The sequence below is a fragment of the Castanea sativa genome, chromosome 2 (genome assembly GCF_040712315.1).
Source record: "Castanea sativa cultivar Marrone di Chiusa Pesio chromosome 2, ASM4071231v1".
NCBI classification, from domain to species: Eukaryota; Viridiplantae; Streptophyta; class Magnoliopsida; order Fagales; family Fagaceae; genus Castanea; species Castanea sativa.
The window spans coordinates 13,129,057-13,154,428 of record NC_134014.1 but is presented as its reverse complement, the minus strand read 5'-3'; the positions used below and the strand labels follow the sequence as shown (position 1 = coordinate 13,154,428).

General features: G+C 42.7%; 1 protein-coding gene across 1 annotated transcript; it reads right to left on the bottom strand.

Annotated features, from left to right (window-relative positions):
- Positions 1-2,496: 2,496 nt before the first annotated feature.
- On the bottom strand, positions 2,497-4,592 carry LOC142624905 (uncharacterized). Its single transcript, XM_075798634.1, has 3 exons — positions 4,385-4,592; positions 3,955-4,222; positions 2,497-2,599 (listed from the first exon to the last, which is right to left on the bottom strand). The coding sequence occupies exons 1-3, from the start codon at positions 4,590-4,592 to the stop codon at positions 2,497-2,499; spliced, it is 579 nt and encodes a 192-aa protein (XP_075654749.1).
- Positions 4,593-25,372: the final 20,780 nt, after the last annotated feature.

Genomic DNA, 25,372 nt, shown 5'->3' with positions numbered 1-25,372 from the left:
ATGAAGGAGAACAAAAGGAAGGAGGTAGTGGACGAGGCTGTTAGGCCAAAGGCTTAGTCTCAGCCTCGTCTTGCCATTGGGGATAAAAGGAAGAATCTGTCTAAGATGCTGGATTTGGAAAATCTTCCCAATCGTCGAAGGTATAAGAAGCAAAACATTGGTTGTCTAAGCCTGAAATTGTTAAGCCAGGCATTGCCCCTCCTATCTACCAAGTGCCACCCGTCCAAGTCCTTGACGTGGAAGTGCTTGACCCTGTTGGCGCTACTCCGTCCAAGACCGTCACTTCTGCTTTGTCTCAGCCTCGCCCAAAGGTTCCTTTGAAAATGAGGACCTAGCTTGGGAAAGGTTTGAAAAGTTTGTGACTAAGGAAGATGTGGCTGCTTGCTATGATATGTCCTTGAAGGAGTTTGAGCACTCTGCTGTTCATGATCTCTTCAAGGTATGTAACTTTATCTTTTACCTCGTCCTGTCATTCTACTGTGGCTATTGTTTTTATTTTTAATAGGACTTTTAATCATTTGTACAGGCAATGTCAAAGTTCATTGCACTGTCCAGACAGGCCACAGAGATAGACAAGGAGAGGGCCAAGCTTGAGACGAAACTACGGCAGGTTAAGGACGATTGCAGAGGTTGGGCCGAGGTAGCAGGCAAGGCTAAGGACGAGGTTAAGGACACTCGTCTTGATCATTTTCAGAAGAGGAATTACGAGTTAAGTACCCTTCTCAAGGACTTCAAAAAGGTAGCTGTGGAGGAATTCAAAGCTTCCAGCTAGTTCACTGACCTCCTGGACACGAACTATGCTGCTGGCTTCAAAGATTTCCGCATGGATGCCATTGAACACTTCCTCGAGGTAGATTTTAGACCCATCAAACTTCAACTTGGTGGCTCTGCCAGCTCCCTCCTCCAGACGAGCTCAAAAGACGTTAACATTGAGGACGATGCCACTACGTAACCTACCCATGATGAGCTTAAGACTGAAGATGCCACTCCATAAAAATTTGTATCAGAGAAAATTTATTTTAGTTCTCTTTTCTCCTTTTTTTTTTTTTTTAAAGAGGTCCATAGTCTAGGACTTGAAATTTATTTAAGTACATTTGACTTGTCCAGGAAATTAGGACGAGTTACCAAACAATTGCCTTTTTGGGCTTTTACTGTATAAGGGTTTTTGGACGGTGGTCGTCTACCCTTTAAAGTTTTGACTTATGAATGTTAATTTCCATTCTGTCTATTATTGAACACATTATGGTATGGACGAGTGTATCTTTTTGTTTATACCATTCATGTGACTAGTTTTTGAGTGGTCCGTTCCACTCGTGGTTTTTAGCTCATCTATACATTTCATTCCTTCATATTCAACATGTTTGCCTTTCTTTGAAGTTTAAAGTACAACTCATCCTGAGAATGGCGCCGACGATTTAGTCAGTTCTTTTCCTCGTCCATGGGCTGGACAATTGGCATTTGTCTTTGGGCAAGATGTTTCCTGTGTTCCACTCGTCCAAAATACGGGAGCGTCTCGGCTAGGAGCTCATCCATGGATTTCAAATGCTCATTGTATTCTTTTTTTCGTCCACCCCTTGGGCGCAACACTTACAGTTTCTTCCCATCCTTTGGACGAGCATGGGTCTTCTCGTCCATTGATTGGACGAGTATGCCTTGGCTTATTTACAGTTTCTTCCCATCATTTGGATAAGCATGGGTTTTCTCGTCCATTGATTGGACGAGTATGCCTTGGCTTATTTTTCTTTGCTTTATCCTCATTTCAAGGAAAGCTTATGAACGTTATATTTCTGCGTCCAGAGATTTTCATTTGCCTTAGGCTTTAGCCTTGTTGTGGATGTTCTTATGGAGATTAGATTAATGCATCAAATACATTAGAAATCCAAACCGTATTTATAATATGAATATCGTCCACAAGCATGGCACATGCCTAGGGGCTAGTGCTTTAGGGAATTAAAATACTTATACAAACCAAGTACATAACTTCGTCCTTCACAAATTAGTTCTTAGATAGCACAGAAGTTAGAAACTAATGCGCTTTTTATTATTAAAAATACATAATAATAGTAAATATGAGTAAATATGTAGACCACACAGTTGTAACCTCATCCACGGAAGCTCGTCCATGATAATTCTCGTCCAAGCTCACCCTTTACTGATAGTACCTCCTTAGATGCTCCACGTTTCAAGGATGTTCTAGCTTCCGTCCGTCCAGAGCTTCCAAGTAGTATGACCCCTGCCTCTTGCAATTGATAACCCTATAGGGTCCTTCCCAATTGGGTCCTAACTTTCCATGAGTTGGATTCTTGGTTGCCAAAGATACCCTTTTAAGGATGAGGTCCCCAATGTTGAAATGCTTGGGTTTTACCATGGCATTATACTGCCTAGTCATAAGATTTTTGTATCTTGCTGTCCTTTGCTCTGCATCCATCCTTATCTCATCAATGAGATCGAGGTCAAGACGAAGTTGTTTTTCATTTTCCTTCTCCTAATGCTTCATCACTTGATGGTTATAGCCATATGAACTTCCGCAGGTATGACTGCTTCACTCCCGTAGGCTAGCTTAAAAGGGGTTTCTCCTGTTGGAGTCCTCACAGTTGTCCTGTAAGCCCAAAGAACACTTGGAAATTCATCTGGCCATACTCCCTTTGCCCCTTCAAGCCGAGTCTTGATGATTTTTAGCAAGGATCGGTTTGCTACTTCTGCTTGGTCGTTTGCTTGTGGGTGGGAGGGTAAGGAATAGTGATTCTTGATTCCAAATTGTTCACAAAAATCTCTGAAAGGTGTGTTGTCGAACTGTCGTCCATTATCAGATATTAGTACTCTAGGTACTTCGTTGCTGCATACAATGTTCTTCCAAACAAAGTTTTTAACATTTTGCTAAGTAATTTTGGCCAAAGGTTCATCTTTCACCCATTTGGTAAAGTAGTCAATGCCCACTACCAAGAATTTCATCTGTTTGGTTCCTAGCGGGAAAGGACCTAAGATATCTAGTCCCCATTGCACAAAGGGCCATGGGACCATCATTGGGGTTAGGTACTTCGAGGGCTGTCTAGGAACGTTGCTGAAGCGTTGACACTGGTCACACGCCTTGACATAAGCTTTAGCATCTGCCTGGATAGTTGGCTAGTAGTAGCCTGCATGGACGACTTTGTGGACTAGTGATCTTGCTCCCGGGTGATTCCCACATGCTCCTTCATGGACTTCCCTCAATACATAGTTTGACTCATCCGGAGCTAGGCATTTTAGGTAGGGCTAAGAGAAGCCTCGTTTGTACAGTACTTCATCTATGATGACGTACTTGGCAACCCTGACCCTCAACTTTCTAGCCTCATCCTTGTTTTCTGGAAGCCTTCTATCCTTGAGATAGACTATTATTGGACTCATCTAATTTTCTCTCCCTCCTATTTGTTGTATCTCTAGAAGGTCAATGCTCAGCATGTATTTGACTTTGTCATACTTGTCCATAATTCCTTCTGCCGAAGCTGCTCTCGCTAAGGCATCTGCTTCCATGTTTTCCTCCCTCGGGAGTTGGACAAAACTGGCTTCTTAAAACTTCCGGACGAAACGCTTCACTTTGTTGAGGTATTTCTTCATTCATCTTCCTTTGTTTCACACATTCCATTCACTTGATTAATAACCAATTGAGAGTCTCCTTTAAATACTACTGACTCTGCCCCTAAAGACTTAGCCAATTCCAGTCCTTTGAGGAGAGCTTCATACTCATCTTCGTTGTTGGTGGTTTGGTATTGTAGACAGGCTGCGTATTCCAACTTGTCTCCCTTCGGGGACTTCAGTATGACTCCAATCCTTCTTGCGTATAATGTGGACAAGCCATCTACATTGACAACCCACCTTTGAGCTCCTATCTCTTCGTCCAGCTCGTCCTGACCGGGAGTGAACTCCGCAATGAAGTCTGCCAATGCTTGTGCTTTTATTGCGCTCCTTGGTTAGTACCTGATATCAAACTCACTAAGCTCCACGGCCCATTGGATTAGTCGTCCTACGGCTTCCAACTTGTTCATTGCCTTCTTTAGAGGATGATCTGTCAGGACGTTGATAACATGAGCTTGAAAATAATGCCTTAGCTTCCTAGAAGCCGTAACTAAAGCAAATGCTAGCTTCTTCATCATTGGATATCGTCCTTCCACTCCTCTTAGCGCCCTACTCGTATAATAAACCGGCTTCTGAATCCGCCCTTGTTCTCTAATCAGTGCCGAGCTCACTACGTGTAGGGATACCACCAAGTACAAATATAATTATTCACTAGGTACGGACGGGCTCAGTAGAGGCGTTATGGTGAGGTAGGTCTTAAGGTCTTAGAAGGCCTTCTGACACTCGTCCGTCCACTCAAATGCCTTTTTGAGAATCTTAAAAAATGGCAAACATTTGTTAGTAGCTTTCGAAAAGAACCTGTTGAGGGCGGCAACCCGTCCGATGAGAGATTGGACTTCTTTGATATTCTTCGGTGGCTCCATATTCAGTATCGCTTGGATTTTGTTGAGATTTGCCTCAATTCCTCTATGTAAAACTATGAACCCCAAAAAATTCCCTGACAAAACTCCAAAAGCATATTTGCTTGGATTCAACTTCATGTTATACCGCCTAAGTGTATCAAAGATTTCTTAAAGGTCGTCCAGATGCTTCTCCTCGTCCAAACTCTTTACCAGCATGTCATCTACGTAAACCTCCACATTCCATCTGATTTGTGGACGAAACATGTGGTTAACAAGGCTTTGGTAAGTTGCCCCCGCGTTCTTTAAACCAAAAGACATTACCTTGTAGCAAAATAACCCTTCGCTAGTAATGAAGGAAGTCTTCTCTTGATCCACCTCGTCCATCCTTATTTGATTGTAGCCTGAAAAGGCGTCCATGAAACTTAGCAATTTATGACCCGCAGTTGAATCCACCAGCTGGTTAATACGTGGCAATGGATAACTGTCCTTAGGGTAAGCCTTGTTTAAATCAATGATGTCCACGCACATCCTCCATTTGCCATTAGCCTTCTTGACCATAACTACATTAGCCAACCAGTTTGAATAATAGACTTCCCGGATAAATTTTGTCGTGGTCAACTTCTGGACTTCCTCTTTAATGGCCTCTTCTCGTTTAGGAGCAAAAACTCTTTTCTTTTGTCGTACAAGCTTGGAGGAATGATACACGTTTAGATGATGAGTAATGATGCTTGGGTTGATACCTGGCATATCCTTGTGACTCCATGCGAACACATCAAGGCTTTTCTTCAAAAACTGGACCAAGGTCTGCTTTGTCTTCTTTTCAATACTCGCCTCAATTCTAGTGAACTTCTCAGAATTGTTCTCATCCAGAGGAATGTCTTCTAGTACTTTGGTGGGGTCCACAGTAATTCTTCTCTTGTCTATGTTCATTGTCTGTACGTGCTCGTCCATAGCCAATATAGCTAAATAGCATTCTCTGGCGGCTAATTGATCTCCTTGTACTTGACCCACTCCATACTCAGTCAGGAACTTGACAGATAAATGGTAGGAAGAAGTTACTGCCTTCCAACTATTTAGAGTTGGTCTTCCAATGATAGCATTGTATGATGATGAACAATCAATAACAAGAAAGTTTACTCCTTTGGTTATTTGTTGTGGATATATCTCGACTACTACAAACAATGTAATAGTGCCCATAGGTTTCACTTTCATCTCTCCAAATCCTACCAACGGTGAATTCACTGGACAGACCTGATCTCGTCCTATCCTCATTTGTTGGAAGACGGGGTAATACAAGATGTCCGTTGAGCTGCCATTGTCTACCAACACCCTTCTAGTAGTATAATCAGCAATGAGCAAAGTAATGACGATTGCGTCGTCATGTGGGTGGTGAACTCTTTCAACATCCTCATCCTTGAATGTAATGGCTTGCTTGTCAGCTCCCCTCGTCCTTGGAGATCGTTCTGACAGTTGGACGTTTTGCACCACCTTTAGGTATGTCTTCCTTGACTTGGATGACTGACCTGTTGAAGTTCCTCCTATAATAACTCTTATTACCCCTGGTGAAGGTCGTGACGACTCCTCCACCTTTGCCTTCATCTTCTCGTCCTTGTGGTCTCGTCTAAGAAAATTCCTCAACTTTCTTTGCTTGATGAGATTCTCTATCTGCTGCTTCAAATCAAAACACTCGTTCGTGTTATGTCCATGGATTCGGTAGAAGCGACAATACTTGTTCCTACTGCTCTTGTTAGGATCTCCTTTCATTTTCTCTGGCCACTTCAAGGACGGGTCATCCTTGATTTGCATAAGCACTTGCTCAAGTGGCGTATTCAAGGGAGTGTATTGTTTATTCCTTGCTGAAGAACTCGCCTTCTTGCTGTCTTTATATTTTTTCTCTCTTGCCTGAGCCTTCTTTGGACGAGGACCCTAATCAGGATGACGCAGGATATCTGCTTCCATTCACTCTGCTCTTTTCCTCTTCTTGGCTATGATTGCATCCTCCGCATTCATAAAATTTTGGGCTGAATGGACGAGTTCAGCCATAGTTTGTGGCTCTTGCTCATAAAGTTTATGGATGAATAAATCGGAGTTAACCCCATTGTGGAAGGCGACCAATAGCAACTTGTCGTCCATCTCGTCCACCATCAAGACTTCTCTATTGAACTGGGTAATGAAGGACTGCAAACTCTTATTTTCCCCTTGTTATATAGTTAGCAAACTGGAAAAGGAACGCTTGTGGCGTTGTCCTCCAATAAAATTGTTGACGAACAACTTACTCAACTTTTCGAATGAGCCCACAGTGTTTGGGGGTATCTTGCTAAACCACACCCGCGCTGGCCCCTAGAGGGTGGTAGGGAACGCTCTGCACATAATCTCATCTAGAACCCCCTGAAGGTGTATGGTAGTTTTGAAGGTGGTGATATGATCACATGGGTCACGCGTTCCATCATATGAATCCAAGGAAGGCATCTTGAACTTTGGGGGTAGGGGATGACTATTGATGGAAGCCGTGAAAGGAGAGTCCGTTCGGTGTACTAAATCATCCATGGGGTTTGCCCTCCTCATGTTTTCCCCCATTTCATCCATAATTTTTCTCATCTGTCCCATCTCCCTCTCCAAGTGAGGCACCCTTCTTGAAATGGTACCCCTTGAATGGCTTTTGGGCTCAGCATTTTCTCCTCTACCTTCGTGACTCTGGGCTTGCCCTTCCGCATGTCGTTCATGGTGTTGCCTCATTAGACTAATCTCCCTAGTTAACTCTTGGTTCTGACGGGTTAATTCCGCCATGGTGGCAGCTACGGACTGTATATGTTGAATGGAAGGCAATTGCATAATAGGAATTGACTGACGATCATGGTGGGGATTACTAGAAGCATCCCTACTCTCTTGGTTGCCTAGGATAGTAGCCCTTGATCTTGTTTGAACCATACAACCTTTTGTCCAGGAAAGTCGAACTGTGAAAACACAAGTAATCAAAAATTAGGTTCCCACAGACAACGCCAACTGATGGTGCGAAGAAAATCAGTAGACTGGATGCTTCAGGCTTCAAAGGGCTAGCGACTGTTTTGAAGGCTTGAAAAAGAAAGAAATGATCAAAGGTGACCGGGGTGGACCGGCCAAGAACCCTCTGATGCCAAAGTTAGTTTCTCTCTCAAGTTTTGGAGTTTCAACTTTTTAGGAATTGTTCAAAAAACGTACCTTTATCTGGTCTGAATGGGAGTTTATATAGTGCGCCTCGGAAATGATTATTAGATTTGTAACTTCCCTTGTATTTGAGGAGGTCAGAGGGTCCAATGATAACTTCCATAACCGCTATAGGAGTTATATATTTTCTTATATAATTATCATTGGAAGTTAAGTATTCAATAAGGAGTTGTAGCAATGAACCTGGATCTTACTCATGCCTTGGGATAATAACGTGTGGTTTCATTGCCAGCTCTTGTAGGCTAATCCACACTTGAGAATTCCCTAAGTGTTAAGGGGTCGTCCGCGAGCCTTCTTGGCGAACGTACCTCGTCCCCATGGACGGTTTTCCTTCTATGGACGGCCTTCCTATGCGGGATGTCCATTCTGCTCTGGACACCTCTTATGGACGAGTTGGAGTTGGTTAGATTTTTTAGTTCTCCATCATTATTATTATCATTTTTACTTTCATTATTTTTTTCGTAAGAACATAAGAACTTGTTCTTCAATGTTCTTAAATCCAAGAAGTAAACCCAGCAACGACATCAAACCCAGAATCAAAGAGCAAACCTAGAATCAAAGAACATGAACATCAAACCCATAGGAAAAAAAATATGAACATCACCGAATCAAAAATGAACATGAACAGGAGCAAACACAGAAAAACCCACAGGAGAACCCACACGAAACCACTCCCAAACCAAACCATCCAAAGAATAAAAATCTAGCAAAGCACCCAACTCATCCACTTCAAACCAAACCATAATCAAAATAATTTCGAATACCACACAAGTTGATAACTTACAAAACATAAAAAAATTTCAAAATGCGAAATGCCCAGCAAATGCCAAAACCAAATCTCCAGTAAACCCCAAACCCCAAATCTCTAGAAATGATCACTGATCAGACCAACAACAACAATCACTGCAGTCCCAACCAACGAATCTAGTTGAACCCAACACCTACCAACATCTCTTTCTTTAAACCCAGATCTGATCAAACCCAATCGAACCCATCAACGATCAACGATCAAAGCTGAAGGGAATGCCCAGATCCCAACAAACCCAGTTGAACCCAACACCCACCAACATCTTTTTCTCTAAACCCAGATCCAAAGAGAAAGCCACGAGAGAGAGAGAGAGAGAGAGAGAGAGAGAGAGAGAGAGAGAGAGCTTTAGTAAGTTGATCTAGTGGATGAGCAATGACCAAAATGTATTTGGTCATATTTGCTGATGTGAATTTTTTTTTTTTTGGGTGAACAGATATTAAATCTTTAAAACTAAAAAAAGTAAAATTTTTGTTTGTTTTATATTTTTTTAATTAAAATGAAAATTGAGGAATTAAAAATTTTTTGTTTTAATTTTTTATTAATTTAAATTTGATGTGGCATTTAAAAAATGCCAAATAATTTTTTTAATAATATTTTAATGGCCACATTAGTGCCATGTCAGCAAGTAGGGCACTTTGTTTGCCACCTTAGATTTTTCTATTATTGGGTTGATGGCAAGGATCAAAATAAAAATGATTATCTGAAATCAGGGACTAACCTATGAGCGAAATTAATTTAGGGACCAAATCGAGAATCGGCCCAAAATATAGGGACCAAGAGTGTATTTTTGCCAAAAAACAATTAGAGTCTCACGTTCACGTTTCCAAAGGGGGGGAAAATATATTAATCACCACACTCCATCTTAGAAAATTACATTGTTGAAGACTACAATCTCCAAAAAAAAAAATTTTGATCCAACTTGTTTTAACAAGTTTCTCTTTAAGATATTTATTACACAAGATACACACACACCCACACACACACCCACACCCACACACACACACACACATAGAAGATAAACCCATAATCAAAGAAATTTTATTTTATTCCAATAAATGTGTAGTACAACTTGCTATACATTTCCTTAAAAGTTACCATGGCTTTTGAGTGGAGTTTGTGGTGTGTCTTTGTGTCAAAACCCCCCTCTCTCTCTCTCTCTCCCCCTTGCATGTGCGTTTGTTTCTAAAAAGAAGAAAAAAGAAATCATGACTCTTTATCAGATGATTCAGATCCATTGAGATTGTTTTGTTCAGTACAGTAAAAATTAAAATTAATAGGAACAAAGGTTACAAACCCATCCCCCTGTTTGGTCCCAAGAGAATAAATGAAATTGAATGTGGTAGGTTAATTTCATTTTCCAAACCAGAAAATCTTAAAATGAGAAAAAAATGGTTGAGTTTAAAAGAAATCAAAAGAAAAGGTTTTGAAAACCAAAAGAAAGAAAGAATCTAGAATTTAGGGGTAAAGAGATTACCGTTGACATTAAAAATTGGAACTTTTTAAGTGAGGGGTTGAGCACGAAGCACAAATGCAAGTTGCCAAAGAAGGAAAAATCGTCTATAATTTTTTTGTCGGTGGAAACCAAATTGGCAGATCTCCATGGGGAGGGAAGGGGGTGAATTTTTTTCCCCTTATGCAAGCGCTATAGTTAACTATGTTAGTCTTGGTTTCTAAGTTGTTTGTTTTGTTTGCAATATTATTTTATTATTTTAAAGAAATTTATTTGGTAGAATACTGTAAGAACTCTAGAAAATCTAAATCCGTCGTTTTCTGACGCACGCTATGTCATTCAAAAGCAACAACCATGCCAATCAGATCTCTGTAATCATGGTACAAATTTTGGATTAAAAACATTGAAGTCTGCTGTATAATTATTGATCTAATTAATTAAGTTGGTAATTTGGATTAAAATTTATCAATTGGAGTCTTGGAAAATAGGGGGAACCATTATTGTTTGGGTCCCCCCCCCCCAAAAAAAAATTTTCTTCACATTTCATTATATGCAATCCAATTTTCTGATCTTGCGAGTTTTATCAAAATCAAATAAAAAAAACTAAATTGGTTGGCAATAGGGTAATTGTGGGGAGTAAAAAGACCCTAATGAAGACGTGGGCCTTTGGGCCATGCTAAAGAAGGCCGACCTGCTCTTGGGTTTAGAATTTGTTAGTACTACGGGTCGGCCCATACGCCGAGGATCCTAGGATCCAGCCGAGGGTGAATTTCTCCTCGGACGGACACTGGAGAACCAGGGACTTCATGGTAAAGGTTGGGGAATGACACGGTCAAGACGAATGGTTAAAAGGGGTGAACCCTTGAATGTCCTGGAAGCATCGATGTTAGAGAAATACCAAAGATAAAGGCTGCCACCTCCACATTAAAGACCCTGCACCTACCACCCTGGCCGCATTAATGGGGAAGTGACACCTGAACAGTGGAAGGGAAACTTCTGGTTACTATTCAAAGGCACTGAGAAAAGAAATATCTAGGTTAAGGGGGAGTTGGGGCAACACGTGTACAAAGTATCAAAAAGAGGAGTATTTAAGGAGCAACTTAGAACAGAAATGGGGATCCCTTCTTGGTAATCTAAAGAGAAAAAAGAGAAAGCGAGAATATAAGAACATCTCTCGGCTTACGTCCGAGCAGGCTGATTTACAATATTCCTTGTTGTTTTCAAGTGTTTGCAATCTTTGACTTGTCATTTAATCCTCAAACACTTCTAACCTGGGTTTCCAGCCCACACTCTACAAATTCATATTGTTTAAGGCTCATTGGGCCTGAGCCCGTAACTGTTCTTGGGGCCAGGTGCAATTGTGCACTTACAATTGGCGCCGTCTGTGGGGAATCTAGTCTAGAAGAGGCAGGGATACTATGGCAGGCTTAGGTGCTCACCATGCAGAGTTACATGGATCACAGCCGGAAGATCATTTCAAACGTCTTGAACATCGAAGGGATCGTGAGGGGAGTGTCCATACAGAATACCCAGGTGCTAGCAATATTCATGAGGGGAGTAGCACCACCCACGATGAGGGTTCTAAATCCATGCAGAAGGAAATCAATCGTTTAAAGAGAAAGCTACGCCGCGCCAAGCGTAGGTTTTCACCATCCTCATCTAATTCTTCCTCAGAGGAGGATAGGGGAGCTGGCTACAGCTCAAGGTCGCGCTCTCCCACCAGTGCAACATCCTCCGGTGAGGAGGACGACCAGCCAACTCGCAGACGTAAGAAGCCTCATTCTAGGGGCTTAGGCAACGATGCTATGAGTAGGGCGTTACACCAGCTCTCTAAATCTCCATTTGCACGGAGGATTGAGAAAGGAAGGCTTCCCAGAAGGTTTACCCAGCCCTCTTTCACCATCTATAATGGCCAGACTGATCCGGTGGAGCATGTGAGTCACTTTAATCAGAGGATGGCGGTGCACTCTCAGAACGAGACCCTGATGTGTAAAGTTTTCCCCTCTAGCTTGGGACCTGTTGCTATGAGGTGGTTCAACGGCCTTAAGTCGGGGTCTATAAGTTCGTTTGGGGAGCTCACTAGAGCATTCGTTTTACGGTTCATTACGTGTAGCAGAGTACCTCAACCATTGGACTCGCTGTTATCCATGACCATGAGGGAGGGGGAGACGTTGAAAGCATACTCCGATCGTTATTGGGAGATGTTTAATGAAATAGATGGCGACTTTGATGAGGTGGCGCTTAATACCTTTAAGGTAGGCCTCCCTACTGATCACGACCTGAGAAAGTCTTTGACTAAAAAGCTTGTTCGCAGTGTACGTCGCTTCATGGACCGTATTGACGAGTACAAGAGAGTGGAGGAAGACCAACAGCAAGGAAAGGGAAAGGAGAAGGTTATCCCGCAGGAGAGAAGGGATTTCAGGTCGGACAGATACCACAATAACAGGCCGAGGAGAGATTACGTTGGACAGTCCGCCTCGGCATCACCTCAGGCCGTGAACACTGTATTCCGGGAACCAGTACATCAGCTGCTGGAGAAAGTTCGTAAGGAACCCTTCTTTAAATGGCCTGATAAGATGGCAGGAGACCCTGTGAAGAGGAATCATAACCTCTTTTGCCAGTACCATCGGGATGTGGGCCACACTACCGAGAACTGTCGGACCCTGTGGAACCATCTGGAGCAGCTCGTCAGTGAGGGAAAGTTAAAGCAGCACTTGTGTCAGCCCACTGGGCAGGTCAGTCAAGTTGGCTCAAACAACCAGAGGAACAATACATCTCGGCCAGCATTGGGAACAATTAATGTTATCTTCGTTGCCCCTGGTAGGACCGGCTCAGGTCCCACTAGGGTGATGGCGGTTTCCCATCCTCAGGTCGAGGATGTGGGTCGCAGGCCGAAGAGATTGAAGGACACTTTGCCCATCTTAGATTTCTCCGAGGAGGATAAGGTGGGGACTATCCAGCCCCATGACGATGCTCTTGTGGTCACCCTCAGAATAGGGAACTATGATGTGAGGAGGGTGATGATAGACCAGGGCAGCGGTGCAGATATCATGTACCCTGATCTATTTAAGGGGTTAAGGTTGAAGTTGGAAGACCTTACTCCTTATGATTCGCCTCTTATAAGCTTTGAAGGGAGAGCCGTTGTGCCGAAGGGACAGATCCGTTTGACCGTTCAATCCGGCTCAGAAACGGTTGAGGTGGATTTCATTGTGGTTGACGCGTACTCTCCATATACAGCCATCCTCGCCAGGCCTTTGCTGCACGCGCTTGGAGCCGTCTCCTCTACCTTACATGTTAAAGTTAAATTCCCCTCGGGGGAATGTGTTGAGGAAATCCTCAGCAGCCAATCAGTAGCCAGGCAGTGCATATCGGCTGCAGTACTGCATTAGACAGAAGCCGAGACTTCAGCTTTAATCACCAAAGACTTATAGCAGTTAACGGCTCCTGATTCATCTGGAATGGTGACAGGAGATGAGACACATTGCGAGGGGTTAGAGAAGTTTCTAGTAGCCAATGACCCGGAGAGATTCTTCCAAGTCGGTGTACTTTTGCCACCCCAAGAGAAGATGGAATTGTTAGAATTCTTGAAGGACAATGTTGATGTTTTTGCGTGGGACCCTTATGAAGCTTCAAGCGTGGATCCGGGCTTCATTTTTCATCACTTAAATGTCAACCCAGCTATTATTCCGAGAAGGCAGCCACCTCGGCGCTCTTCCAGAGAACATTCCGAGGCTGTGAAGGAAAAGATGCATAAACTCAAGAGGGCTGGGGCTATCAAAGAAGTTTTCTACCCCGAGTGGTTGGCCCATACAGTTGTCGTTAAAAAGAAAAATGGAACGTAGAGGGTATGTGTGGACTTTACGAATCTGAACAAGGCCTGTCCTAAAGATTCGTTCCCAATGCCACGTATTGATCAACTGGTGGATGCCACTGTCGGACATTCTCGGATGAGTTTTTTGGACGCCTTCCAGGGTTATCACCAGATTCCCTTGGCATTAGAGGATCAGGAGAAGACTGCCTTCATTACACCGACGGGGAATTATCATTATAAGGTCATGCCATTCGGCTTGAAGAATGCTGGGGCTACCTATTAAAGGATGATGACCAGAATGTTTGAACAGCAAATGGGGAAAACCATTGAAGTATATGTTGACGATATGGTGGTGAAAAGCAAAACAATACCCTCACACGTGAAAGATTTGGCCGACACTTTTCAGATACTGAGAAAGTACAAGTTGCGCCTCAACGCCTCAAAGTGTTTTTTCGGCGTGGGGTCTGGAAAGTCCTTGGGATACATGATTACTCATAGAGGCATAGAGGTAAACCCGGTGCAAGTCAAGGCTATTCAGGACTTGCAGCCCCCTCGCAACCCAAAAGAAATTCAAAGGTTAACGGGAATGATTGCCGCCTTGAATAGGTTTATATCTTGATCAGCTGACCGGTGTCGTCCTTTCTTCCAACTGTTGAATAAGTGGAAAGGGTTTCAATGGACCGAGGACTGTGAGTTAGCTTTTCAACAGCTCAAGCAATATCTTTCTCGGTCACCCATTTTGTCTCGTCCGGAGGCGCATGAGATTTTGTTTGCTTATCTGGCAGTGGCCGTCCACGCGGTCAGCCTGGTCCTAATAAGAGATGATAATGGGGTGCAAAGACCGGTATATTACGTTACTAAGTCTTTGGGTGATGCCGAGGTGCGTTATCAACCCTTAGAGAAAGCGCTCATGGCCGTGGTTCATGCCACGCGAAAGCTTCCCCATTATTTTCAGTCCCACACAGTGGTTGTTCTGACCCAGTTGCCCCTCAAGGCAGTGCTGCGTAACGCCGACTACTCAGGAAGGATAGCAAAGTGGGGGACCATCCTGGGGGCTTTTGATGTTAAATACAAGCCTCGCACCTCGGTGAAGGGCCAGGTCCTCGCTGACTTGGTGGCGGAATTTACCGAGCCATTGCTAGAAGAAGCTCTGAAGGAAGCACACATGGATGCAAAATCAGTTGGAGTGATCACGGCCGCAGTGCCCTCACCTTGGGAAGTGTATGTGGATGGGGCTGCTAATCAGAGAGGGTCTGGTATTGGACTTGTTCTAATGTCCCCTGAAGGAATTGTCTTTGAAAAATCTTTAAGATTGGCCTTCTCGGCTACTAACAATGAGGCCGAGTATGAAGCAGTCTCAGTAGGCATGCAGATGGTACGTAAGATGGGTGGAAAGGAAGTCCATGTCTTCTCGGACTCTCAACTGGTGGTCGGCCAGGTCATGGGGACCATGGAGGCTAGAGACCCCAGAATGCAGGAATATTTGGCCCAGATCAAGCGCCAGCAACCTGAATTTGACTCCTTCGCCTTAACTCATATCTCTCGGAGCAGAAACACCCATGCAGACTCCTTAGCCACGCTGGCAACTACCTCGGCTCAAGGTTTACCTAGGGTTATCCTCGTTGAGGATTTACTAGAGCCCTCTATTGTCATTGCCAACGCACCTCGCATCCATCTAATAAGGCTTGGACCTAGTTGGATTGACCCGGTCATATCCTTTTCTTAGGAATGATGTCCTTCCTGAGGACAAATCTGAAGCAGATAAGATACGCCGAAAGGCGCCGCGTTTCTGGTTGTCCGAGGACCAGAAACTGTACAAACGATCCTTTTCAGGACCGTACTTGTTGTGTGTACACCCTGACTCAACGGAAGGGCTTCTGGAAGAACTGCATGAAGGGATTTGTGGCAGCCACACTGGGGGAAGATCCTTAGCCCACAGAGCTCTAACTCAGGGTTATTGGTGGCCCAATATGCAAAGGGAGGCTCAAGACTATGCCAGGAAATGCGATCAGTGTCAGAGGTTCGCCCCTAATATTCATCAACCTGGAGGAGTTCTTAACCCCCTTTCCAGTCCTTGGCCCTTCGCACAGTGGGGACTAGACATAGTTGGGCCATTCCCGAGGGCAACAGGTAATAAAAGATGGCTTCTCGTGGGAACAGACTATTTCACTAAATGGGTTGAGGCCGAGCCCTTAGCAAACATTAGAGATGTTGACTCCAAGAAGTTTGTCTGGAAAAATATCGTTACTAGATTCGGTATACCACACACACTCATCTCAGACAATGGTGTTCAGTTCGACAGTAAGGCTTTTAGGAAGTATTGTGGTGACATGGGTATCATAAATAGATATTCCACCCCAGCTTATCCTCGAGGAAATGGGCAAGCCGAGGCCGTTAACAAGGTCATTGTCAGTGGGCTGAAGAAAAGGTTGGATGATGCGAAAGGCAGATGGGTAGAAGAGCTCCCTCATGTTCTGTGGATGTATCGGACCACACCGCGCAGGTCCACTGGAGAAACGCCATTCTCTATGACTTATGGAGCCGAGGCGGTGATACCTCTGGAATCTGGTTTTCCCACCCTAAAGACGAGCTCTTTTAATCCAGAGAATAACGCGGGAGTCCTGGAGAAAGGCCTAGATTTGCTTGAGGAACGGCGCGAGGCAGCTATGGTCCAAATGGCTTATTATCAACAGAAGCTAAAACGGGGATATGATGCCCATGTGAGGCTAAGGCCACTTGTACCTGGTGATCTCGTACTAAGAAAAGTTGTGGGCACCTCTAAGAACCCAGCTTGGGGTAAATTAGGACCCAACTGGGAAGGCCCCTATCGCATTGTTTCAGTAGCAGGCATAGGGTCGTATCGGCTAGCTGACCTAGATGAAAGAATTGTACCACGTCCATGGAATGTAAATAATCTTAGAAGATATTATTATTAATAAAACGTGCTTTTGTCAGTGAACATTTCAAAGTTATGAGTACCTCTGACGCATGCAGCTACTATTCTTAAGAATCAAACAGAAACTTGGTTAAGTGCAGTCTTCGGACCACAAACCTTGTGGAAATTGATGTCTTGTCATTTGTTAAACAGAACCTTAGTTATGTCGGGTCTTCGGACCTCCTACTTTGGGGAAATTAACAATTGAAGCTACTGTTCTTAAGAATCAAACAGAAACTTGGTTAAGTGTAGTCCTCGGACCACAAACCTTGTGGAAATTGATATCTTATCATTTGTTAAACAGAACCTTAGTTATGTCGGGTCCTCGGACCTCCTACTTTGGGAAAATTAACATTTGAAGTTACTATTCTTAAGAATCAAACAGAAACTTGGTTAAGTGCAGTCTTCGGACCACAAACCTTGTGGAAATTGATGTCTTGTCATTTGTTAAACAGAACCTTAGTTATGCCGGGTCTTCGGACCTCCTACTTTGGGGAAATTAACATTTGAAGCTACTATTCTTAAGAATCAAACAGAAACTTGGTTAAGTGTAGTCCTCGGACCACAAACCTTGTGGAAATTGATATCTTATCATTTGTTAAACAGAACCTTAGTTATGTCGGGTCCTCGGACCTCCTACTTTGAGAAAATTAACATTTGAAGTTACCATTCTTAAGAATCAAACAGAAACTTCGTTAAGTGCAGTCTTCGGACCACGAACCTTGTGGAAATTGATGTCTTGTCATTTGTTAAACAGAACCTTAGTTATGCCGGGTCTTCGGACCTCCTACTTTGGGGAAATTAACATTTGAAGCTACTGTTCTTAAGAATCAAACAGAAACTTGGTTAAGTGCAGTCTTCGGGGCACAAACCTTGTGGAAATTGATGTCTTGTCATTTGTTAAACAGAACCTTAGTTATGTCGGGTCCTCGGACCTCCTACTTTGGGAAAATTAACATTTGAAGTTACTGTTCTAAAGAATCAAACAGAAACTTGGTTAAGTGTAGTCCTCGGACCACAAACCTTGTGGAAATTGATATCTTATCATTTGTTAAACAGAACCTTAGTTATGTCGGGTCCTCGGACCTCCTACTTTGGGAAAATTAACATTTGAAGTTACTGTTCTTAAGAATCAAACAGAAACTTGGTTAAGTGTAGTCCTCGGACCACAAACCTTGTGGAAATTGATATCTTATCATTTGTTAAACAGAACCTTAGTTATGTCGGGTCCTCGGACCTCCTACTTTGGGAAAATTAACATTTGAAGTTACTGTTCGAAAGAATCAAACTGAAACTTGGTTAAGTGTAGTCCTCGGACCACCAACCTTGTGGAAATTGATGTCTTCTCATTTGTTAAACAGAACCTAAGTTATGCCGGGTCCTCAGACCTCCTACTTTGGGAAAATTAACATTTGAAATTACTGACCTAAATAATTAAACAGCAACTTGGATAAGTCTTGTTCTCGGACCGCAAACTTGATTAAAGTTAATTCCTCATTGTGCCTGGAAATTAGTACCTTACTGTTTGTTAGATCGGATTTTAAAGTTCTATGTCTTTAAGTGTTAAGCAAATTTATGTAAGGAATGGTCCTCGGATCTTACATCCTACTAAAAACAATGTTATACATTATAAGGTCTTCATTGTTATATGAGGTCTCTCTTTTTTAACCAAGGCATTGTTTAAACATATTAGCCATATCACTTTTTATTAAGTTTTTAATAACACGCGAATGACTGCGTGGAAGTTATGATTGTGCAAAACTTGAAGTTAGATTTGTTTGCTCTGCCCCTTTTTGACCCTGTACTAATGGCAATCTTTACGACCAATATAACAAGAATAAAGTAAAATGGATGCAACATAAATGAGAATCAAACAAAATACTTCTTCATTAATTACTTAAATGTACATTACATATTTAAGACAGATGTAGAAAAAGAGAAGTCCTAAAGCTAGGTCCTAAGCTTTTGGAGGAAGGTCTTGCTGAGAAGTACTGGTGGCCTCGGTCTCTCTCAACTCTAGCTCGAAGGAAGTCATGACTTGCTTTCCTTTGTCTGCTGTCTTAGTTGGAAGGACGTTGGGTTCCACTTTCTGGCTCAAGTCCTTCTCTGCATCCTCGCCTCCTTCCTTTTCTTTGTTGGAACCTGAAGGTTCTGTAGGATCTGGAATTAGCTGTGGGACCATCGGAGGCAGAGCAGGGAGAGTTGAGTCAGGGGTAGGAGTAGCAGCAGGAGCCTCTTCAATCTCCTGTATCTCCAGGGGAAGCTAAACGTTCTCGAACTTCCTCAGATCCGAGGATAGAGGAACTCCAGCTACGTTTAGGGCTTCCCCCCAGACTTTCTGACAGTACTCCCGGCACAAAGCCGCGAAGGCCTCTGTCAGCTGCTCCTCGGTGTTTGCTACCCCTTCCTCGTAGCTCGTCTGCTTGGCAGCCTGTAGAGAGCGATGGAATGAGCTGGCTTCTTCCTTCATCAGTGCAAGTTCCTTCTCCAAATCCGAGCGTTCCCTTTGGGCTCGGGAGAGCTCATCATCTTTTTCGTGAAGGAGCTTGCGCTGCCCTTCTATCTGGGTCTTCATAGTCTTCAAGTTTGACTCGACCCCATTTTTCTCTCTCCTCAGCTCAGCCACCTCCGAAGTAAGCTTCTCATTTTCAGCAAGGGCTGTGCCCAAGGACTTCTCAGTCTCCATCCTAATCTCTTGCTCAGTTCTGGCCTTCTTCCGAGTGTCTTCTATGAACTTCTCAGCTACAAAGACTTCTTGAATGGCCTGTAACAAAGTGTGATGGAATCAGGAATACTAAAAAACTTACTAGTATTCTTAAAAGTGGGATCTTCCTAAAAGGATTAAACTTACCAGCGCTAGATCCCTTTTTAAAGAAAGGAATAGTTGTGGCTGGCTCATTTTTTCCAAGGTCTCCATATCCTTGGGCAGCAGAAGAGGGCGCTCCAACACTTCGGCCAAGTGGTGGGCATGGCCTTGTTGAACCGCCCTTATACTGGATTGGCAGGAGATGGGAGCACCATCCAATCTTAAGTCAGGGGACCAGGTGACCGGTGCTCGGCGCACTTCGGCCTCATACCTGATCTCCCCACTTTCAACTGAGCGGGCCCTACCCTTGCCTTTATCCAGCTTCTGCTGCTGAACCGGTGGGGGTTGTTGTCGTGGTTTCTTGGGGTCCTTGCTGATCGTCCCCTCAGCCTCCCCTTTTCTCTTCTTTTTGGGATCCTCGGCTGGAATTTTTGGCTCAGCTGGAGGAGGGGGAGGTGGCAAAGTTTGAAGAGCTTGGGACCCCCCCGTCTTTTTCTCCACGACCTTAGCAGCTCTATTAGTTAAGAGACCCTTCATTCTGTCCATATCTTCCTCGGATTCGTCCTCTGGTTGGGCGACGACTAACCCTACAATTCCAGAGGCCTCGGTGGCTTCTTCCTCCTCGTCAGAAAGCACGACGAACTGATTCCCTCGAGGTCTTTCGGTGTCTTCAAGTTGGAATTGATCTATCTCTTCGTCTAGTGTATTTGAAGAAGACACCTGCTCTTCGGGAACAACAGTTGCCTGAGAATGCACGGCAAGGGGAATTGCCGCTATGGGCTGTCCGTATAAAACGATGCTAGGGGCGTCAGGGAGATCGTGGTCGTCCAAAAAGTGGGGCCGGGCTACGTTTATCTTCCTTCGCCTTCGGTCACTGGCTACTATGGCATTTTCTATCTCCTGGAAGTCCGAGGAGATGAGAGTGTACCCTAGAATCAAATGAGCCACTCTGAGTTGTAGGTCCTCGCTGACAAACACCTCGGAGCGCAGTACTCGGTTAAGATCTGCAACGTTGCAGTGGCTTAAGTGTGGGCGCACGTGTCGCTTATCTGCGAAGGAAGACACCAAATCAAACGAGCATGGTCAGATTCACACAACATATGATAAACCTAAATAAACGTGAATGCATGTGAGTGCGTATTCTTTGTGAGTATTAAAGGAGTTCATGCGGGGGGAGGCTAATCCTAAGGTGTCGCACCTGGATCTCCCCACTCAACTGGGCAGTGGAGGCCGTCGTGCCAGTTTCCAGAGACGATCAGGTAGTCATCCTTCATGCCTTTGTTGGATTTGGGCAAACAGGAGATTAGCCTAACGATGCTGGAGCTGGATTTAATGTAGTAACCTACTTTGGAGAGTTTATGAGACTCGTACAGAAAGACGACATCATGCCAGGTGAGGTTTAGACCCATTTGCTCGTTTAGAGCATCGACGCTACCCAAAACTCTAAAAACGTTTGGGAGGCACTGATCAGGACACAACCGGTGGTTGCGAAGCTACTCCCTAGTTACAGGCCTCATTGGGAGGGTCATCCCACCTTCTATAAAGGCTATCATTGGGATGATAACCTCTCCCTCCTTTTTAGAACCGGCCACGGCTTCTGCCGGGCAATATTTTAAACCTACATCGCCGGGAATGTGATACTTGGCTCTGAAGCCTTCCATTCCAGCGGCGGTATCCACTAGACAGTTAAACCTACCCATCAGAAAAGAACGAAAGGCTAAACTCTAAAGGGGAGAATATCTACGAGGACAGCCGAGGACTATATCCGAGGAGAAAAGGTTAAAGATAGAGAGAGCAAGAACTTACAAAGTTAAAGGTGTGCAAATTTCCACGGTTTTCTGCAGGTAAAGTATGATTGCTGATATTTTGATGGGATTAGCCCCTAGGGAATTAAATGAAGGCGCAGGTTCCCGAAGCGTCACGATGTGCGGAAAAGCGGTCTCGAAATTATATTTGTCCCGCCCAAATTTTCGTGGAGTAACGAGGACCGTTGGATACCCATCTCGCCGTTGAACGTGGAAGACAAAGTGTCGCTTATAGCCATAAATGCGCGCGTTTTTTAAAATAAAACCTGCAAGTGGCATCTTTTGGGACGCGAAACGATTTTCGCACGTGTAGTCACTCACAAAGTGTGTAGAGTAGGTTCTCGTCAGATCAAAACCCTATTTTTTCTCCTCGGACGTTGAAAATTAGTGTTTTGAGGGGCTATTGTGGGGAGTAAAAAGACCCTGATGGAGACGTGGGCCTTTGGGCCATGCTAAAGAAGGCCGACCTGCTCTTGGGTTTAGAATTTGTTAGTACTACGGGTCGGCCCATACGCCGAGGATCCTAGGATCCTGCCGAGGGTGAATTTCTCCTCGGACGGACACTGGAGAACCAGGGACTTCATGGTAAAGGTTGGGGAATGACACGGTCAAGACCAATGGTTAAAAGGGGTGAACCCTTGAATGTCCTGGAAGCACCGATGTTAGAGAAATACCAAAGATAAAGGCTGCCACCTCCACATTAAAGACCCTGCACCTACCACCCTGGCCGCATTTATGGGGAAGTGACACCTGAACAGTAGAAGGGAAACTTCTGGTTACTATTCAAAGGCACTGAGAAAAGAAATATCTAGGCTAAGGGGGAGTTGGGACAACACGTGTACAAAGTATCAAAAAAAGGAGTATTTAAGGAGAAATTTAGAACAGAAAGAGGGATCCCTTCTTTGTAATCTAAAGAGAAAAAAGAGAAAGAGAGAATTTAAGAACATCTCTCGGCTTACGTCCGAGCAGGCTGAATTACAATATTCCTTGTTGTTTTCAAGTGTTAGCAATTTTTGACTTGTCATTTAATCCTTAGTCACTTCTAACCTGGGTTTCAAGCCCACACTCTACAAATTCATATTGTTTAAGGCTCATTGGGCCTGAGCCCGTAACTGTTCTTGGGGCCAGGTGCAATTGTGCACTTACAGTAATTTTTAGGGTAAAATACTATTTTGGTCCCTAAATTTTACCAAATATTTTTTTTTTCATTCCTAAACATTTAAAAAGTTCAATTTGGTCCCTAAATTATTGAAAAGTTCATATTTTGTCTCCAAATTATTGAAAATGTTTTTTTTTTAATATCCATAAATTTTACTCAAAGTTTGTTTTCCATCCCTAAACTATTGAATTTTTTTTTTCATCCCTATTTTTTTTTCTAAACTATTGAAAAAACTATTTAAAAAGTTTAGGAATGGAAAAAAAAGAGGAAAATTTTAATATCTAGGGACAAAAAGCAAACTTTCGTTGAAATTTAGGGATCAAAATAGTATATTACCCTAACTTTTATGAAGACTGTGGACCTCACAACAAAGTGTTGTCCACATCAACTTGGACCCATTAACAACATTCTCTCTCTCTCTCTCTCTCTCTCTCTCTCTCTCTCTCTCTCTAAGGCAATAGTTAAGCTAAAAACTTAACACTCACTCACCATTCCCGTTTCGTTTGGAACCCTACACACGCACATGATCTATATTTCAAATGATCTTTATAGACTAATAGAGCATGTGCTTCGCCATTAATGACGACCATAATCACAGGTGAGCATAAGCATGGCAAAATGAGTTATGACCTAACAACTTGACCCAAAATTGAAAGAAAAGACATAACTTGAACCCTTATCTTTTTTGATACAGAGTAAAAATGGGTTGACTTGTGACTTAACCTGTTTTTTTATAGGTAAACCCAACTGAGCCATTTTTTTAACATTTAAAAAAATAATAAAAATCAAATCGCGTGGATGGGTGCACAACTCAATATCAATTAATAATTATGATAATAAAGCCACTAGCCTTGCCAGTGGCAGTCCAATTATGTCATTATGAACAATATCTATGTTATCTTTTTATATTATCAATCCAAGAATCCATTTGATTAGAGTGAAAACTGAAGGAATGGAAAATACATGAGAGACAAGTGGAGAGAAACTCATGTTGTTTGCAAGAGAAAATAAGAGAGAAAAGAGAGGACCCAACGGTTTTGCATCCGGGCCCACCTCAAATCAATCTCCCCAAATCGAAGAGAAAACCCAGTGGAAATTTGGGCTTACAACCATAGACTCTAGAATGTTTGTTCTATCTGTATTTTTTCTCCCCAATCTTATCTAAGTTGCCACATAGCTAGTAGCCACCTACCAACACTTTTTTTTTCCTTTTAGATATTTCATTATCTAAAGATTGAGTAATTCATTATTTTTTCCCAACATATCAATTTTTAGCTTGAATATAACTTAGGGGTGTTCATGGGTTGGTTTTAGTTGGATTGTCCATCAACCCATACTCGACCCAACTAAATCGAGTTATAAAATCACAAACCCCTTACTGATTGATAGAATCACAAGTTGTGGACCACAAAAGCTTCACATTTACAATAGTCAGATTGGTTGAATTCACCACATCCTCCTCTATGAGATCATGGTGAATTGTAGAGATTTGTTGGAATCTAAGATAGATCACACCAAATCACCTCAGATCGACGAAGATCTTACCAGATTTGGTGGAGATCTCAACACTAGGGAGATCTTCTCTTGATTTGTGGGTTTCATCATTATAATGAGTTGTGAATCACCAGAGATGGAGGAACTACGACTATATATGGCGGGTCGGTCATAGTTGAATATATTGGTGGGGCGAACTACCACTAAATTTGATCTTGATTAGATTGGAAGATTGTACCCACCATCGATTAAACCATTGCTTGGATTAGACAGATTATAGGTCGGATGACTTTGGGTCGAGAGGGTTTATTAGGCTCGGTCAGATGTTGGATAGCCTTAATATAATTAAACATTGAGATAATTTTCCAAATTTTAATTGTTGTTTTCCTGGCTTGAGAAATTAAAATTGTGAGTTTTGGCCTATTGCCAAGTGATTGTAGTTTAAAGTTTGAACTTGAGATGTGTGAGAAAATTATCACATGCAATGATTATATGTATTCTACCTCTCTTAACATGTGCGCCTTACAAGTTGTGAGGCCAACAAGTTACAATATGTGAGAGAGTAGATGCAATGCATATGGGCATATAGCTACCACATTAAAAATACCCTCAAAATCTATAGGTTGTGTCTCATTTCAATTTTAGGCCTATGTCAAAGTTGGAATGGATGTATTTTGAAGGTGAGATGTGTGAGGCTATGAGTTGTTAGGGTTTGTGCCCTAAAATCCAAATTATTGGCATGTCATAAATAATCATATTGTTTAATTATATGAGACTATTTATAAATAAACTATTGAGACATTATTATAGTCCATGAGATGCATTGTATGTGGTTTATGTGATTTAGTTACAGAAGATGTAAATCACAAGTTCCTTGTAAACTCAAAATGTTGTTCGTAGTCGGTGATGAAATTGGGCGTTTTATCTGCGAAGACTATAACACATCAACTAAGATGATTTGTCTTGATCATGGAAGTGGAGACTTCTAGTTGATGTGTTGATGTGTCTTAAGAGTCAAAACATATTGAACTGGACCGCTGTGAGATTAATTATTCAATTAACAACTGTCACCTAAATAATTAATCTCATGACTTCTAATTTCATAGACTTTCAATCCTGAAAGGGTAGTGGACCTGATCATGAAATGTAGGTTACATTGATATATCAGGAGTGAGATCTAATATTCATGGTCAAAACCTCAGTATGTTGGGTAACCACACGTAGTGTTGAGAGAACACATATTCTTAAGATGGAATCCAAAATCTCTTTTAGTAGAGACATAAAATATCATTTTGAGATAAGTTTAATGGGAACTGTTTATTCAGGGCACCCACTTTAGTAAGGAGTTACTAAAACTTTATTTATTGAAATTGGACTTCAATAAATATGAATAACTAAAAGATTAAACTAGGTACTCAAGGATAAAATAGTTATTTACAAAGTGGC

Excerpts from the sequence above, each read along its gene's own strand:
- LOC142624905 (XM_075798634.1), bottom strand. The coding sequence starts at position 4,592 with ATGAAGTTGAATCCAAGCAAATATGCTTTTGGAGTTTTGTCAGGGAAT. Across the intron at positions 4,223-4,384 it reads TTCGAAAGCTACTAACAAAT|TGAGCTCGGCACTGATTAGA; the intron begins GTTTGCCATTTT and ends CCCTACACGTAG. Across the intron at positions 2,600-3,954 it reads CTTAGTGAGTTTGATATCAG|GACAACTGTGAGGACTCCAA; the intron begins GTACTAACCAAG and ends TTGGGCTTACAG.